Source organism: Tiliqua scincoides, chromosome 2, assembly GCF_035046505.1.
Source record: "Tiliqua scincoides isolate rTilSci1 chromosome 2, rTilSci1.hap2, whole genome shotgun sequence".
In the NCBI taxonomy this organism is placed as follows: domain Eukaryota; kingdom Metazoa; phylum Chordata; class Lepidosauria; order Squamata; family Scincidae; genus Tiliqua; species Tiliqua scincoides.
In genome coordinates, this window is record NC_089822.1 from 41,097,880 (window position 1) to 41,116,485 (window position 18,606).

An 18,606-nucleotide genomic window follows, 5' to 3' on the forward strand; every position below is an offset into this window, starting at 1 on the left:
ACCAGTCTCCATTAACAGACTTCCAATGTATGGTACATTCTGTATTAGTTTAGTCCCGCCCCAAAAGCATTCCTGAGTACACCTCCTAATTCTTTCTGATAAGTGAGTGGCTGTAATTCACTCCTATGGGAGGGGGGAGAACAACATGCTGCACTTGACAATATCATTGCAATGGGATTAAAACCCGATTCCTGATTCAAGCCTGCCAAGCCAAAGCTTGGCTTGAGACAGACTCAGTTAGGAAATGTTAATGCATTTTTTTCTCTGCATTATGTACCAAGATGAGTTCTGTCTCCATCCTTACCCTACCATGAGGACCTTGCAGTATGTGCCCTCCCCCATTACAATGACAGGCACTATGCTGATTGCTTACTAAGGAGAAACAACCAAGAGTCTTATGGCACTTTAAACAAATCAACACATTCATTGTAGATAAATTATAAAGTACCTTTTACTATAAAGTATAAATGAACTATAAAAGAACAAGCCCTGATAAAAAGAGAAGAGAAACAAATCAAGGCAATAGTAAAAACAGAACATTTAGGTAAGGTATTTAGGCCCAAATCCTAACCAACTTTCCTGCACTGACATGGCTGTGCCAATGGTTCATGTGCTGCAACCTGCAGATGGGTGGCAATCCCGGAGGCCTCCTCAAGGGAGGAAATGTTCCCTTGAGGGAATGAGGGAGGCCTCCTCAAGGGAATGTTTGTTCCGTTACCTCAGAGCTGCATTGCCCTTACCTCCGTGCTCGAAAGTTGGTTAGGATTGCCAGGAATGGGAAAATCCAGCACAGCTTGACTTGAGTCACTGAGTCACCACCCCCCGCAACTGGACTAAAAAACAAGTTGTAACAGGAGCACTTTCCGAGTCGCCAAGTCACCCTTTAGTGACTCTAAAAGACTTGAGTTGAGTTGTCCCCCCCTTTAAAAAGCCTGCCGCGGCTCTGAAGAAAAAACAGGACTGCTGCCAGGTGTCTGTGTTTGTGTGGGAGTTCACTTTAAACACTCCCCTGATGTCACTGCCCATCTAAAAAGAGGACAGAGAGGTGGGAGGGATGGCAAGAGAGTGGGTAGGGAAGCAGCAAGAGGGAGGAGGGTCATGTGCAGCAGCTGTGAGGCTTACCTGGATGACCCAGTCCTTGGCAGCTTTACTCAGTATTCCCACTGCAGCCAATCAGTCAATGAGGCTTCCTCCTCCCAAGTAACAATGGAGCTCGGTTTACAGCAGCCAGCCATGCAATGGAAACCATGATTGATGCTCCGAGTCTACCCTCTTTCCCCTCCTTCTTTCTCCTCCTCCCTGGGCTACTGTAGCCAATCATAAGGCAAGAATGCCCTTGGCTCCATCTCCTGCCCTCCCTCAGCCAAAGACAATATGAGAATGCCCATCCTTTGTCCAATGATAATTGGTATATTCCTTCCTATCAGAGATGGCAAAAAGCCCACTTCCGCCTCCCGCATTCCCACTCAGCTGGGAAAGGAAGCATCCTTCCCTGCCTCGTGGCTGGAACTCCCTGTTGCTCACCTAGTTGGAATGTTGGCCCCATGAGGTTTTTCACACCACGAAAACAGTAAGCAAGCACACCCAAAAACAGGCAGACTCAAGTCTGTATGCATGGGGATGAGTGCTGAGTCAGGGGGGCCCCTGACTTGAGTCTTTTTCTGTCTTCCATGTGCGTGGCTCATGAGTTGCCAAGTCAGTAAAAATCATGCATTTTCATGACTCGAGTTCAAGTCACTGACTTGAGCTCCCAACCCTGAGGATTGCCCCATTAGACTATTTAAACAAGATTTTTGTTTAAAATCCCACAAGTGAGGTTTTTAAGATATGTTGGATAATACAGATAATAAACAAAGACAAAATAATGTTGGGTTAAGGGGAATGAAAGAGGATGCTGAGGGAGAACAATTTTTAAAAATTGTTAGATTTGTGGCTGAGTTCCAACTATAGGTCTAACTATAACAATATTGCTATTGGAATCATGTCAACATATCTGGAAGACATGGTGGCTTCAATTAAAATGAAGGGAATCATAACTGGCTTCACAGCCGGCTTATGCATGATGCAACTGATGCAGCGTGCATTAAATTGTTAGTTGCAGACTGGCAGATTGATTCAGAGCCCAATTCTATCCAACTTTCCAGCACCAATACAGCTGTGCCAACAGGGCATGCAATGGGGAGGCGGTAATGGAGGACTCCTCAAGGTAAGGGAACATCAGAGCTGCACTACGGCTGCATCAGCACTGGAAAGTTGGATAAGATTGGGTCTGCCACTGCCTCACATTAAGTCTGCCGCTGCCACACCAATCTGCCTTTACTTGCTAAAAATGAGTGGGAAGTAGAACAGAAAGTGGTGATTCAGTTCCCTGACTTTTTACATTGGTCCTTTCTTAGGCAGTTCCATAAAACAAAACAGAAAGTGCGGGACATGCTAGGACCACTCCCAGTGCATACAGCACTTCCTGTGCAGAAAGAAACCGCCTGAGAAAGGAGCAAGCTGAGGAGAAGGGGGGGGGGCTGGATCCCATACGGGTTTTTTTGGGTGTATGCAATAGTGGATTGGAGCAGCATGGGCAGGGGTTTTCGTTGAGCAGCAGATCCCTTGGGCCATCCCTGACTGGCATAAGAAAAAAAATCCTTGCAGATTGATATGAAATTGAGAAAGTTTGAGGAAAATATTTTTTTGTGAAAGGTGAATTAAATGGGGAACATTATACCATTAGGATATCTGAATGCTCCATGATCTGCTTAGACAAGTTTTTTTACATAAACTTCATTGATAACTAGCTGCTCAATCTTACTGATGACAAGTGCTTGTGCAGCGGCCACTGAGCCAGCACTGGCTGCCATAAAATTGTCTTAAAGCACTTTTCAACACCCAGAGAGTAAGCAGCGCGGGCAGGAGGGCCTGCGCTGTCTCGCTGGCGCCGGATTCAGCCCAATGTGCTTAGCAGTGGAGGGAGGGAAGGCAGAAAAGAGGTGGGGTGTTTTGGGGTGGCAGAGGAGTGGTTCAGACCCAGGAAGGGGGCAGGGTCAGTAAAGGAGGCCTCCAGTGTGCCCTTTCCTGGGCCTGAAGCCCTACATGGGGTTACTCTGTTCTGTACCAGCAATTTAGCTAGCAGAGATCTGAGTAGCCCCACTGAGCAGGCTGGGGCTCTCATGGGGTAAGGGAAAATATGTTTCCTTACTCCAAGGAGCCCTGCAGCCTGCTCAGTTTCAGCGCTGGATACAGCATGGGCCCTGCAGCCCCACTGCACCAGCACTGAATAGGATTGGGCTGTAAATATTAGAAGGGGCTCATTTGTTATAGCAGGTGATCTGAATGGCATATAAAACTTTAGATTTCACCAAGACACGTGTTACATTCCTACAATTTTAGTCTGCAAATAGGTCAAGACTAAGTGAGTATCTATTGTAGATCTATGGAAATGTTCAGGATTGGAGCTTACTTGGTTGGAAACAGATGACACTGGATATAACATTCCTTTAGATCCTATTCCAGTTTTATTAGGCAGTTTAAATTCAAATGTTAAAGTGGAGCATGGACAGTTGGAATTGTTTCATAAGTAATTGTTCCACATATAGAAGAATGTCTATTCCTGCAAGGAAAGATTAATTCCACCAATCCCTCATTATTTTGCAGCCTTGTCATATGCCATCTTATTCTGGAGGGTCCCTCAGGAAGCAGATTTTGAGGGAAGGCTGCAAGGGATTGCAAAGTGAAAAGGGGGGTACATTACTGTTGCCTAGCTGTGAATATTTTGTGTTTCTGATTAAGTAGGTTCATGAAAGCTTATGTTACAATAAATGTGTCATTCTATAAGGTATCACAAGGCTCTTGGTTGTTCTTGCCCCCACAAAGGGCCCAGTCCTATCCAACTTTCCAGCACCTGTGCAGCCACAATGCAACCTCGAGGTATGGGAACAAACGTTCCCATACCTTGAGGAGGCCTCTGTGACTATCCCTACACCACAGGATGCAGTGCACGCCCCATTGGCATGACTGCACCGGCACTGGAAAATTAGATAGGATTGGGCCCTAAAACCACTCTCTTTCTAGAAGTTAAAAAGAATTTCACAGAAATATGTCAACAACTCTATTAATAATCGTCTCAAAAATATCAGGAATTGTGTAACTAAAGTGTTCATTGTCAAATCATAACATTTAATTCTAATTCTTTGATTCTGATATGTTCTCATTAAATGGGTAACCATTATTTTGACAGGTTTACATAAGAACACACCTACATTTCCCAGATTCTTTTCTCTTCATTTCTCTAGGTGTATAATTCCATTCCTTTGGAACAGTCTTCAGCAAACTTTCAGGAACAATTTGCTTGTGTTGATAGGTTCCATAGTTCTCTTTGGCTTCCCATGAATGCATCAAAGAAATTATCTGTTTTACTATGCCCTTAACAGAATTAATCACAGTCTGCTTCAAGCATCTGATAACTTCTGGCTCTGACTCACAGCAACTAGAAACTTTGGGGGGGGGGGGAGAAAAAGGGATGACCCATGTGAGAAAGTTTGAATAATAGAATTTTAGAAAGTATTTTTTTTCAGCATTAGCATTTTATCTTGCAAAGGGCTACCGATCTCTTTGGAAAGCAAAACATCCAGTATATAATATTTAGCATTACACTTACACATACTTTACAACACTGCCACAATTTCTACAACACCTGACTTTGGCATTAGATAGGTTAGCAACATGCCTAAAATGAATCTCCAGAACATTTGCAATACAGACAGACTACAGTATCTACGTCATTCCTGGATGCTCCGTGGATACCGAAACCCACAGATAAACAAATCTGCTGCTCCAGTCCTAGGACCTCTGGATGCAACTGGAGATGTTTTTTCTGAAAACCACAAGTGCCTTTCTGGTACCTCCAGAATCCTTTCTTAGGCCTGCACAAGCCTCCACAGGTCTCACAAAGCCGCTACAGCTGCTAGAAGAGTACTTCCATTTTTTCTAAAAACCCAAAGTGCCTTTCTGGTACACCCAGAGACCTTTTTGAGGCCCACAGAGGTCCTGCAAGGCCTCTGCCCACCTCAGAAAAGCTCCTGGATGTGGAGAACATCTTCGGTCATGTCCAAGAACTCAGGTCTGCCCTCCATTGCAGGTTCGGAATCTGCAGTTAGTTAAAACTGCAGGACTCAGCACATATAGGGAGGCAGGACCTATATTATAAAATTTAATGCAAGCTTTTGTATTCTCCTATATCTTACGAACAAACCAAAACTATAAAATATGTATCTCACACACAATGGACCTTTCACCACAGTTTTCATACCTGATATATTGCATAAACTATCCCATATTTGTTCTTTTTCCATGTAGTCTTCAAGAACACGACCAAGTGATTTGGGAGATAAAGTGCAATAGGACAATACTATAAAGATTGCTTCAGGTAAACTGGATTCTTTGTAGTTTTCCAGGTTTAAACAAGTTCCTTGTTCTCCACTTTTGGACAATTCACATTCTTGAGAATAGAAAAGAAATCATAATTTAGTCAAGGTGGTAGATAACCACAACTGAATACAAAATTACACGTACTAAACTGTGACTGATTTCAGTACATACGATTGTGCACTGAATTGTAGCCCTCCAATTATAGAAAAAATTGTATTTTAACTGCATTAATACCCAACAATGAACAGAGAAAAATAATTTTAACAGAACAATATTTACATAATTATTTTGAATTATCATGCAGTCATATTAAAGAATGAGAGAGATTTTAGAAAACAGTTATAAAACTATTACCTACATTTTGCAATATGTATTCAAAACATAATTACAGCTGGATTAGTTATCTGAAGCAGGGCTCTCCAAACTATCCTAAAGAACGGATCCTGCAGGCCGAATCTGTGTCTGTGCTACACGTGCACCCTGAAGTGTAAAAGGATCTTACTATTCTGCAGGAGAGCCTCTCATCTTCACACCTGATCTCCCCCAAACCTTGCACTGACAGTCACTTCCATGTTCTGTTGTCCCAACAGGCTTTGTGCTTGGATTTCTGGGTAAGTTTGACTGGTCGGCGTGAGATTTGAGGGAGATCAGAAACGAAGTTAAGAGGCTCCCCAATGGAACAGTAAGCTCCAGCTGTACCAGGTAGACTGACTTTCAGCATGTAGCGGTCTTCAGTTTGGAAACGGCTTTTCTAAAGGATAAAATCAGAATCTACAGTTTGGAGACTACTTTTCTAAAGGATAAAATCAGAATCTAAAGTTGTGCAAGATTTTATCTAAAAATACCATGTGACTTGGAATGTGTCTAGATAATATGAGTTTCTGTGCAACATGTACCTGAAATCACTACATATCAAAAACAGCAGAGTTGCAACACCCAATGTGGAGCCCCACTCCCCTCTGCATTGGTCAGTTCTGGAGTGGGAGGTATTTTCCTGGGTGAGCCCCAGTGCCTGTGAAGACAGCACAAGTTGTCCCCAGCTGTGAACATCTGACTTGGGGTGAGAAGAAGCTGCGGGTGTGTTGTCAGGCAGAATAGCTGCAGGAGTAAGAACAGCTACCTTGTTGCAGCAGAATTGGGGGAGGGGGGAGGGTGCTGTGGATGGCCCACGAGATGGGAAGCCAAAGGTGGCCTGGTGAGAGCTAGTCTTCTGGTGGGTGTGATAACTTCCTATATTCTCATGGCTGTGTGATGAATGGCACAATCCTATCTGTGCTGGAATAGGCAAGTCAGGAGGCTTGTGCTGTATCCAGCGCAGGATAGTGGCCATAAGCATCTTAGCCAGAGGTAAGGGGAAACATTTCACCTTACCTCCGGGTAAGGGCTGCTGGCCCCTACGGGTCTCCTCGGACCTGCGCCACCTCTTGAGGTGGCGCAAGTCCGAGGAGAGTGGAGCGACTAGAAGCCACTCCGTTCTACCTGGGAACGGGGGTTGGGATCCAGCATAACTGGATCCCACTCACCCCCTTCCAAGAGGAAGCTCGCGCGGAGGCTTATGTCAGCCTCCGCAGGCTGGCACTTCTCAGAGCGCTGAACCAGCTTCCTCTTGAGGAGGCGCAGACGTGCCTTGCAGCACGTTTGTGACCCTCCTGGGTCAGCGCAAAAGACCTGCACTGGCCCAATCCCGGGTCAGGATTGCGCCCTAAGGGGGTAAGTTAAGTAAGGAGGTTATTCTTGGGGTGATGGGGTGGAGAAGGGTTAGAGGTTTTTAGCAGGAGATACCCTGGTGAGTGCTGGGTCTGCAGATGGCAGATTAAAGCCTTGATTTCAATCAGGTTTTTGGTGGGTAGGGATTAGGGAATTAAATTGAGGAGTGGGTGGGATCCAGTTTCAAATCCCTAGTCAGCCATGACGCTTCATGGGTGACTTTGGGCCAGTTACTATCACTCTAGTCACTGCCTTGATGGGGGAGTGCCTGAGAACCTTCTTTACAATGCTTTAAGATCCCAGGAGGAAAGGCAGAATATAAATATAGTTGTCCCATTAACGTAAACATTTTAAAAAACTGGCAAAAAAGAGAACCTCTATCCACTATGATCTTGCCCTGATTTATGAAAAATAATTCTGCTGTTGTTTTAGAGCCAACATGCATACACCTTTGTAGAACAACAGTTAATATTCTTATGCTAATATAGGTTCCACACACTATAGATAATTTTGTGTTAGAGAAACATTCATTTAAGACTGAACGTTTCCAAATACGATAACTTCTGCTGAAACTCAGGGGAATGGTCAGTCAATAGATTAATAAATTCCGTCACTATATTATAATAATTGATAATTGAACAAGCCAGTCAAACTGAATACAGGGTAATGGAAAGTTAGGAATATGATCTTCATCAGACATTTGTCAGTCTTTGTAGAAGATGACATACATTTGAATAAGTAAGTGAATACACTGTAGCATTCAATAAGAAACATGACAGAAGTTGAGTGGTGGTGCTCTCTGACAAATGTTAGAACACTTTGAAATGACAGAACTAAATAGTACACTTGCCTAATATAACCAATATGAAACTGCTTTGCAAAAGGATAGTAGGAATAGATAGCAACATCACATATTTTAAGAGTACTGCAAAATTGTTGAAGTTAGCATTCTAAAAGTTTGGAATTATATTTCTTGTTTTCCAAAGAGTATTTGCAGAACAAAATATGAATTCATATTTAATATACAATTTCTTTTCATATTTAACCACTTATCCTGTGGCCAAATTAGTTATTTTGCAACAACCTTTATTATCTTAATGAAAGGCACCATATTAATGAAAACCACACTTACACTTCCCATATTTTAAAAAATCTTAGCAGTCTTATAAAAATATTTAATGCAATGAAAGTTGTATTAATTATTTTTAATTACAATAATTAAAGCAGTTTTAAATAAAAACTTGATATGTCAATTTCCTTTTAAAAGCATACTGAATTACAGTTATATTAGTCTATTTGTCAATATATGGGTTGGCAACCTTCAGTCTGTCAATATATGTGTCTGTAATAATATATGTCTGTAACAATGCATATATTCAGCCTGAAAAAATTATATCAGAGAAAACGAGAATGCAACTTTGATTTAGTATATAGCTAAATATTAATTGTATGTTATGAAGTCTATAGTCTTTCTGTTGATTTTCCAGTAGCAAAAATAATGAAATAATGTACCTGTGTTTCCACAGTGATATTATTACAAATATAGATAGCATCAATACTTACTGGAACTTCTCAGTAAAATTTTCACTAAGAGACAATCATGATGTAGCAATGTTTCCAAAAGCAAGTTCCAGTTACAGTATGGTTGGGATAAGAGCAGTTTCAGTCGACCCTGAGCTGCCATTTCTCTGGCTGATGGAGTCCTTTCAAAATGTAAGTTAAAGACAGAATAATGTAGTTAATTTATCTATGAAATTAATAGCCTTAAAGTGCAGATGTAATGCTAACTCCTTTAAATGTCAATTCCTTCCAGATTACTTCAAAAATGCTTTCATGGTTGCTTACTTTAAGGCTGTTCAGGGAAGGAATTACATTTAATCTCAACTAGCTAAAAGCAAATTAACATTTGGTAGACTGCCAAATTTATAACTGATACAAAGTAACTTCACTTATCTCTTTCACTGGGACCATGTATGCTCTTGTTTCATGAAGCAAAAATGATTTTTTTAATGCCTGAATAAATTTGAAGTATTATGTTTTATTTCAGTGTTATATTTAATTGTTTAGAATGATGTTATAAAATATTTGAAATAGAGTATATAAAAGTAATTAAGGGCGCAATCCTAACCCCTTATGTCAGTGCTTTCCAGCACTCACATAGCGGTGCCAATGGGACATGTGCTGCATCCTACAGTTGGGTGTCACTCACAGAGGCCTCCTCAAAGTAAGGGAATGTTGGTTCCCTTACCTCAGAGCTGCATTGCCCTTAAGTCAGTGCTAGAAAGCACTGTCATAAGGGGTTCGGACTGCACCCTAAGTGACAAACTGTGGAAAAGAGAGAGTACAATGAAAACCATAAGTCACACTATAACCGAGGCAAAATTTTATCAAGATAACAGTGAGACTGACCTGAAAAATAACTATTCAAGTTGATGGTCAGTACTAGAAACTGTACCAGAGATGTGATTTGAACAGTATTCAGCAGAAAAGTATTGGGCCAAATTCATAAATCTGCTAAATATGAAAAGTATTAGGTTAAGGGGCAGTCTGCCTCAAGTAATAAATTGCAAAATACCCCACTTCAACAATGTTCTGCAATATACAAGGAGTCTCAAAAAATGCACACACAGTTTAATGAGCTCTAATTCATATGGACTTCAAACATGCAGCAACTGAACATATAAAAGAAGCAATGAAAGTTGTGTGTAGAATGGTCCATCACATCCATTGTGAGCCAAGACCCTGCCTTCCACTTATTGGCCGGGCTTGCCAGGTGCTCCTGGGCTGTTGGCAACTTACCCCATCGGGCAGAGAAGTGCTGAGTTGACTGAACTGTTTGGTAGATCTGTTTTAATTGAGTGATTGCTTTAACATTCATGGAGCCTTGTTATGTCATAAGGTACTCCTTTAACATGAGTATCTCCTGTTTCACTTCAGAGGGCCAAAGTCTATGCAAACCACGTCTCCCGAGTTCTCCAGTGGGCCGTCCTGCAGGGTGTCGAGGCAACTGGCTGTCATTCATGCAGATGCATATCTGGGAACCTCGGATCTTGGGGTGTGGGCAGAGTGGGCCAGGCGGGGTTCCCCAGGATGGGCCTGTCCCACCCAAGATGTCGAGGGGCAGTCAAAGGTGCTGCCGTGGAGGACTCACTGGGGGTGGGCTGCCAGGGAGGGCTGGCCCTGGGGCTTCCCCCAGAGGGTCCTGTTCCCAGGTGCTACAGGATCTAGTTCCTGTTGCCTGGGTTTTTATGGCCCCTTCAGTGCTAGGAAGGGATAAGGCCACTGCCTCGGGTGACCATCCTCCCAGGGATGCACTGCTGGGAGAGAAGTAACCTCTCCCCTTAGCTGCCCAGCTCCTTAACAGCCCAGCCACTGTGGCAGGTGGCCCCACTTTCGACCTTGCTCCCAGCCCATGGTCTCATGAGCTGGCCACATCACCAAGCTTTCAGGCAGGGCCTAACTCGAGATCTCATGGAGGTAAGCTCACTACCCAGTTGATCAGCATGGTGTCACTGCACACTAAGGGGCAGCTCCACCCCCAGGGGCTCGCTCATGGTGCCCCACAGCCCTAGAGGAGCTGGCCAGAGCCCTGCATTTCCACCAGGGTGGCCAACCCCGTGTCACCATTCCAGCACACATGTTGGTTCATGTCTGCAGACTCCTTACTCAATAATGTTAGTGTTAATTAATTGGGGGCCCATTAACTTTCCAGCACTGATGCAACCATGCCAACAAGGCACATGCTGCATTTTGCTGTGGGGGAAGCAGTCACAGAGGCCCCCTCAATGTAAGGGAACATTTGTTTGCTTATTTGCAATGCACCAGCATTGGAAAGTTGGATATGATTGGAACCTGGGTCAAGCAAGTGCTTCTGTGTACACTATATGCAGTACGGATGTGAATAATAGTATTATAGTATATGTGTGAATTATAGCATCATAAATTTGACATCATAAAGTCTGTACATTTTCTTGAGATGCCCTGAATCTCACATGGAGACACATTCTAGTGGAAAGTAGTCCTCATTAAGTTGGATAACTATAATTATTTTCTTAGCCCCATCATACTCTTAAGCAGTGCCCATTAATTTCAGGATGGCTAACATAGGTGCCTATGCTCAAATTCTTCACAACAGGAGAGAGTAAAAAAAATGCACTATTTGACTGGAATTTGGAAGTAAACCCTTGTGGCCTCAACTTAGGACCAAATTACACATTGCACTATAGACCGTGATGAGCCTACTTTTGTTTACTAAATAATAGGTATGATGGACCCCATCCAGATTGGAACCACAATACCGGGGAAGGGGTTTTTACCTTTGGCTACCACCATGACCTCAGTCTGGGCTGGGTCACCAATGGCTCTTATCCACCTCATGAGAGAAACTCCCATTTGCAAAAAGTTGTAAGGAACCAGTTCAAATCAAGACCAAAGCAGAAACAAAAAGCCCACCTCCCACTACACCATGGTCTCAACCTAGCTAAGCCCTCCCCAACAGCAGTTTAGTAAAAAGTTAAGTATGTCAGGAACAATGGTCCATTTACAGCACAGTCTTAACTTGTGCTGGAACAGGTAGGCCGGTGGACCTACGCTGAATCCAGTGCAAGTTTGGGGCTGACTGAGGGGAAAAAATTCCCCTTACCCCAGGGTGAGCCGCAGAGGCCCCAATGGGTTTACTTGAACTGCGCTACTTGAAGAGGTGGCACAGATCCAAGCAGAACAAAGCAGCCTGGAGCCGTTCTTTGCTGCTTGGGAATGGGGCTAGGATCCGGCATAACTGCTGGATCCTGGCCCCACCTCCTGCTGGACACCTGCCTGCCCCCCCACCCCCAAACACTTCCTCCCTACCCTCCTGTAAAGTCCATCCCTGGGGCGGGGCCTCAAAGGTAGCGGTAATGGAGACGCAAGCCCGAGGAGGGCGGCAGCGAAGACAAGGAGTGGAAAAAAGTGGTTTGCATGCCCGATTTAATCGAGTCAATGACTTCACATTCATTAGGACCTGTTACAACACAGAGTCCCAATTGTACAAGTCCTTAATAAAGTATATATCACAAAAATCAAATCAGAGTCCTTGTTCCTTTCACAAGCCTCTTGGAGGGAATTAGCATGAACAATGCCTGTGCTGCAGAGGTCTGTACCTTACCCCAACGAGGTTGAGGGTACTCAGCTGTTGGTCCACTGCGAACAGGCTGCGGCTCTCTTGGGTCTCTCCTGTTGCCACTGTTGTGGTCTGGGTCCCAAGAGCTGTTACTGGAAAGGTAGGGAGATCCCTTGCAATTCCCCTTCAGGGGGGTCAGCTGGGATGTCCTCCTGGGGTCCCAAGTGGTTGGTAAGGGATAGGCTGCCCTGCCTATCCCTCTGCTGGCACTGCACCAGGGAGAGGTGGGTGTCCGGGTTTTCCCAGACCCCTGAGCAGGGTTGCTGCCTGGGGCTGTGCCCTGCCAGGCAGCTTCCCCCACTGGTCACCAGGGGGCAGGCTGAGGAGGTTGCTTTCCCTGCTTGCCCCTCTCCCTCGCCCAGGAGCCTCAGGAGGAACGACCTCCCACCTCAGTGGTTGGGCTCCTTATGAGCCTTGCCACGCTCCCTCTCGGCTCCACCCCTTCTGGGGTTCATCTGGACCCGAGATCTCGGGCCATCCAGCTCTCCAGCCGCCTGTGCCTGCCACCTTGGGGGGAGCGGCATGGTTGGGTGGCTGCTTCAGCTCCCCGTCCTTTGGGTGGTGGTGCCGCCTCTGCCTGCTGCTCATGGGCCAGCTGAGCCTGTGGACTCCGGCTTCCCCGCTCTGTGGGCTGTCCCGCTGGTCGCCCTGCAGCTCCTTTGGGCGGTGGCACAGCTACTGCCTGCTGCTCGGGGGCCGGCCAGATCTGCGGGCTCTGGCTCCCTCGCCCTGCAGGTCTTCCTGCAGTTCGCCCCACGCCTCCACCTGCCCAGGTTTGCAGGGCTTCCTGGCTGTCTGCCGCATCCTCCCTGGTCCTTCCCACCATGAGGTTAGTCCCCGGGCGACACCTCCCCATGCCTGCCAGACACCTGAGCCAGTCGAGCTTGGCCAGCGCGGACCTACCTGTCCTCTTTGGTGGAGAGGACGGATCTGGCCTCCGCAGGCCAGTGCGCATCCTTGCAACAGCCCAGCCAACACAAGAGAAGGCACTAACTTGCTTTACAGCATGTTTTTGACCCGCCCAGGCGGGCATAAGGGACTTGTGTTGGGCAAGTGCTCCTTTAGGATTGCACTCTTATTTTAATATGTGGTTTGACTACTAGTTCATTTCTTAGCTACAAAGACTAGACACTGCTATGTAAAGTCCTCACCGTTGCTATTTGTGTTTCTCACTGTCATCATCTGAAATTATTTTGTGCAGAGACATGGAGCACTGAGGCCATTTCACGCTCTAAGCACAAAAGCTCCGCTTGGCGGAAGGGGGGTTGGGGGCTTCTTGTAGAGGGGGATTCGATTATTAGCAGCATAGAGAGGGGGGTTTGCAACAGATGTGAGGACCGCATGGTGACTTGCCTGCCTGGTGCGAAGGTTGCGGACATCACTTCTCATCTAGACAGGCTGGTAGAAAGTGCTGGGGAAGAGGTAGCGGTTGTGGTGCATGTCGGCACCAACGACGTGGGCAAGTGTAGCCGGGAAGTCCTAGAGGCCAAATTTAGGCTTTTAGGCAGGAAGCTGAAAGCCAGGACCTCAACGGTAGCGTTCTCTGAAGTGCTACCTGCCACGCGCAGGGCCAGCTAGGCAGGTGGAGATCAGTGGTCTCAATGCGTGGATGAGACGGTGGCGTAAGGAGGAGGAGTGTAGATTTGTTAGGCACTGGGGAACGTTTTGGGACAAGCAGGGCCTGTACAAGAGGGACGGGCTCCACTTGAACCAGAATGGAACCAGACTGCTGGCGCATAACATTAAAAAGGTGGCAGAGCAGCTTTTAAACTGATCCCTGGGGGAAGGCCGACAGGAGCCAAGGGGCATCCGGTTTGGGACTCCTCATCCCTATGGGACAAGGATGGGGAGGTTAGAGAACAACAAGACAAAGGAAGAGTAGGAGAAGAAATTGGGATTAGGTAGCATGATGGGATGTGATAGACAGTTTGGCACAGTGAGAGGATGCGGGGACAAAGGAGCGAATAGTAATAATAATAATAATAACAACAACTTTATTTTTACCCCGCCTTTCTCCCTGAAGGGATTCAAGGCGGCTTACAACAGATTAAAAAACATAATTTAAAACAAATAAAAACATATTAACACATATCATAAAAACAGCAGTCAGATAAAAAAATAGGTAAAAAGAGCATAGAGCAGCAGCAAGTCATAAAAGAATCAGGCCTGTAAAAAATATTAAAAGATGTTAAAAAGGCCGAGAACTCAGAAGGCTGGTTTAAACAGAAGGGTCTTCAGACCTCGCCAAAAGGTCTCAAGAGAGGGAGCCATTCTTAAGTCAAGGGGAAGGGAGTTCCATAGCATTGGTGCCACTACTGAGAAGGCCCTATTTCTTGCCGCCGCCCCACGTACCTCCCTAGATGGCAGCACTTGTAAAAAGGCCTTCTCTGATGACCTAAGAGGATGAATAAGCAGCCCATCCTGGGGCATTCCATGTACAAATGCTTTTATGCGAAAGCCCAAAGTCTCCGAGCAAAGATGGGAGAACTGGAATGTCTGGTGACAAGGGAAAACATTGACATAGTGGGCATAACGGAAACCTGGTGGAATGCGGAGAAACAGTGGGATACCGCAATCCCGGGCTATAAACTCTACAGGAGGGACAGGCAGGGGTCTGTTGGAGGTGGGGTGGCCATTTATGTTAAGGAAGGGATAGAATCCAGCAAAGTAGAGATTGAAGGTGGGTCCGACTCCACCGTAGAATCTCTGTGGATTAAATTACCAGGCTTGTGCAGCGATGTAATACTGGGGGTGTGCTATCGTCCTCCAGACCAGAAATCGGAAGGGGACCTTGAACTGAGGAAACAGATCAGGGAGGTGACAAGGAGGGACAGGGTTGTAATCATGGGGGACTTCAATTATCCTCATACAGACTGGGTCAATTTGTGTTCTGGTTACGATAAGAAGACCGGATTTCTTGACGTGCTAAATGACTGTGGCTTAGAGCAGCTAGTCACGGAGCCCACCAGAGGGCAGGTGACTCTGGATTTAATATTGTGTGGTACACAGGACCTGGTTAGAGATGTAAATGTTACTGAGCCATTGGGGAACAGTGATTATTCTGCGATCCATTTTGACATGCACGTTGGGGGAAGAATACCAGGCAAATCTCTAACAAAAACCCTTGACTTCAGACGGGCAGACTTCCCTTAAATGAGGAGGCTGATTAGAAGGAGGTTGAAAGGGAGGGTAAAAAGAGTCCAATCTCTCCAGATTGCATGGAGGCTGCTTAAAACAACAGTAATAGAGGCCCAGCAGAGGTGTATACCACGAAGAAAGAAGGGTTTCAAATTAGGGCACCAAATCCAGGAGGGTGCCCGCATGGCTAACGAGCCAAGTTAGAGAGGCCGTGAAGGGCAAGGAAGCTTCCTTCCATAAATGGAAGTCTTGCCCTAATGAGGAGAATAAAAAGGAACATAAACTGTGGCAAAAGAAATGTAAGAAGGTGATACGGGAGGCCAAGCAAGACTATGAGGAACGCATGGCCAGCAACATTAAGGGGAATAATAAAAGCTTCTTCAAATATGTTAGAAGCAGGAAACCCAACAGAGAAGCGGTTGGCCCTCTAGATGGTGAGGGAGGGGAAGGGGAGATAAAAGGAGACTTAGAGATGGCAGAGAAATTAAATGAGTTCTTTGCATCTGTCTTCATGGCAGAAGACCTCGGGCAAATACCGCTGCCCGAATGGCCCCTCCTGACCGAGGAGTTAAGTCAGATAGAGGTTAAAAGAGAAGATGTTTCAGACCTCATTGATAAATTAAAGATCAATAAGGCCCTGATGGCATCCACCCAAGAGTTATTAAGGAATTGAAGAATGAAGTTGCTGATCTCTTCACTAAAATATGCAACTTGTCCCTCAAAACGGCCACGGTGCCAGAAGATTGGAGGATAGCAAATGTCACACCTATCTTTAAAAAGGGAAAGAGGGGGGACCCGGGAAACTATAGGCCGGTCAGCCTAACATCTATACCGGGTAAGATGGTGGAATGCCTCATCAAAGATAGAATCTCAAAACACATAGATGAACAGGCCTTGCTGAGGGAGAATCAGCATGGCTTCTGTAAGGGTAAGTCTTGCCTCACGAACCTTTTAGAATTCTTTGAAAAGGTCAACAGGCATGTGGATGTGGGAGAACCCATAGACATTATATATCTGGACTTTCAAAAGGCATTCAACATGGTCCCTCACCAAAGGCTACTGAAAAAATTCCACAGGGAATTAGAGGGCAGGTCCTCTCCTGGATTGAGACCTGGTTGAAGACCAGGAAACAGAGAGTGGGTGTCAATGGGCAATTTTCACAATGGAGAGAGGTGAAAAGTGGTGTGCCCCAAGGATCTGTCCTGGGACCGGTGCTTTTCAACCTCTTCATAAATGACCTGGAGACAGGGTTGAGCAGTGAGGTGGCAAAGTTTGCGGACGACACCAAACTTTTCCGAGTGGTGAAGACCAGAAGTGATTGTGAGAAGCTCCAGAAGGATCTCTCCAGACTGGCAGAATGGGCAACAAAATGGCAGATGTGCTTCAATGTCAGTAAGTGTAAAGTCATGCACATTGGGGCAAAAAAATCAAAACTTTAGATATAGGCTGATAGGTTCTGAGCTGTCTGTGACAGATCAGGAGAGAGAACTTGGGGTGGTGGTGGACAGGTCGATGAAAGTGTCAACCCAATGTGCAGCGGCAGTAAAGAAGGCCAATTCTATGCTTGGGATCATTAGGAAAGTTATTGAGAACAAAACGGCTAATATTATAATGCTGTTGTACAAATCTATGGTAAGGCCACACCTGGAGTATTGTGTCCAGTTCTGGTCGCCGCATCTCAAAAAAGACATCGTGGAAATGGAAAAGGTGCAAAAGAGAGCGACTAAGATGATTACGGGGCTGAGGAAAACCTACGGCGTTTGGGCCTCTTCAGCCTAGAAAAGAGATGCCTGAGGGGGGACATGATTGAGACATACAAAATTATGCAGGGGATAGACAGAGTGGATAGGAAGAAGATCTTTACACTCTCACATAACACCAGAACCAGGGGACATCCACTCAAATTGAGTGTTGGGAGAGTTAGAACAGACAAAAGAAAATATTTCTCTACTCAGCGTGTGGTTGGTCTGTGGAACTCCTTGCCATAGGATATGGTGATGGCGACTGGCCTGGACGGCTTTAAAAGGGGATTGGACAAGTTTCTGGAGAAAAAATCCATTACGGGGTACAAGCCATGATGTGTATGCGGAACCTCCTTATTTTTGAAATGGGCTATGTCAGAATGCCAGATGCAAGGAAGGGCACCAGGATGAGGTCTCTTGTTATCTGGTGTGCTCCCTGGGGCATTTGGTGTGCCGCTGTGAGATACAGGAAACTGGATTAGATGGGCCTATGGCCTGATCCAGTGGGGCTGTTCTTATGTTCTTATGTAAAAGCAGGAAGGGGCATATATAGTATGTAAGACTATTTATTGTATAGCACAGTGGTTTACAAACTGGGGCTATGCCCCAGCCTGAGAGCCCTGTGCTGTTTTCCCTTAAGAGGTGGGGAGGAGAGGAAGGTAGAGATGCGATGCCCAGCATCGCGCCTTTGATCGGGGCGCAAGGGTGCGCTGCCACTCACCGCCACCTGCAGGATTGGTGGGGTTGGAGGAGCCCAACCCAGGGGTTGGAGAAGCCTGGCTCCAGCCTCAGCAGAGCTCCCCACACAGCACAGAGCCCTCCAGAAGGCAATCGCGACCACTTCCGCTTTTGCAATTGAGAAACAGTGGTTGCTATAGCCTTCTGAAGGGCTCTGCGCTGCATGGGGAGCCATGCTGAGGCTGGCACTGGGCTCTCCCGACCCCTGGGAGGGTGCTGCAGGCAGCGGTGAGTGGGAGCGCACCCATGCACCCCGATCAGTGGTATGATGCTGGGCATCGTGTCTTTGCCTTCCCCCCGCCCCTCTGCCTTCTAAGCAAACACTTAGTGGTTCTCAAACTCTCCCTGAGAGTTTAGAACCACTAGCATAGCCCAACCCTTTACCCAGTTGTCCAACAAATAAAGCTTTTTGCATTTCTGTTTAATTGGTTGACATTTGGGAAAAGTGTATTCAGCTCTTTTGACCATGTTATTGTAAGGTACCTTGCACAATGGTATATATAGTATAATACTATGTCATTTAGTTGCAGTACTTCCCTTAATCTGTAAAGGTGAGAAAAGTAAGGTCGTTTGTACCATTAGGTATTTCAACAATAATATCTAAAGTAATATTTAAAGCAATGTCTGAAGTATTGGGACAGAGATAAAGCCAACTTGTATCACTGACCAGATGGGAAATTATTGCCTCTCAGTATTTGCCAATCC

The 18,606-nt window shown here is 45.7% G+C and overlaps 1 protein-coding gene across 1 annotated transcript in view; it reads right to left on the reverse strand.

Annotated features, from left to right (window-relative positions):
- Positions 1 to 18,606, reverse strand: part of KIAA0825 (KIAA0825 ortholog) — a 309,279-nt gene that overhangs the window by 177,414 nt on the left and 113,259 nt on the right. The window contains exons 13-15 of the mRNA XM_066615910.1: positions 8,689 to 8,828; positions 5,300 to 5,488; positions 4,251 to 4,484 (exon numbers count right to left, since the gene is read on the reverse strand). Of these exons, the coding sequence (XP_066472007.1) occupies positions 4,251 to 4,484; positions 5,300 to 5,488; positions 8,689 to 8,828 (563 nt within the window). The remainder of the gene's footprint in view (positions 1 to 4,250; positions 4,485 to 5,299; positions 5,489 to 8,688; positions 8,829 to 18,606) is intronic.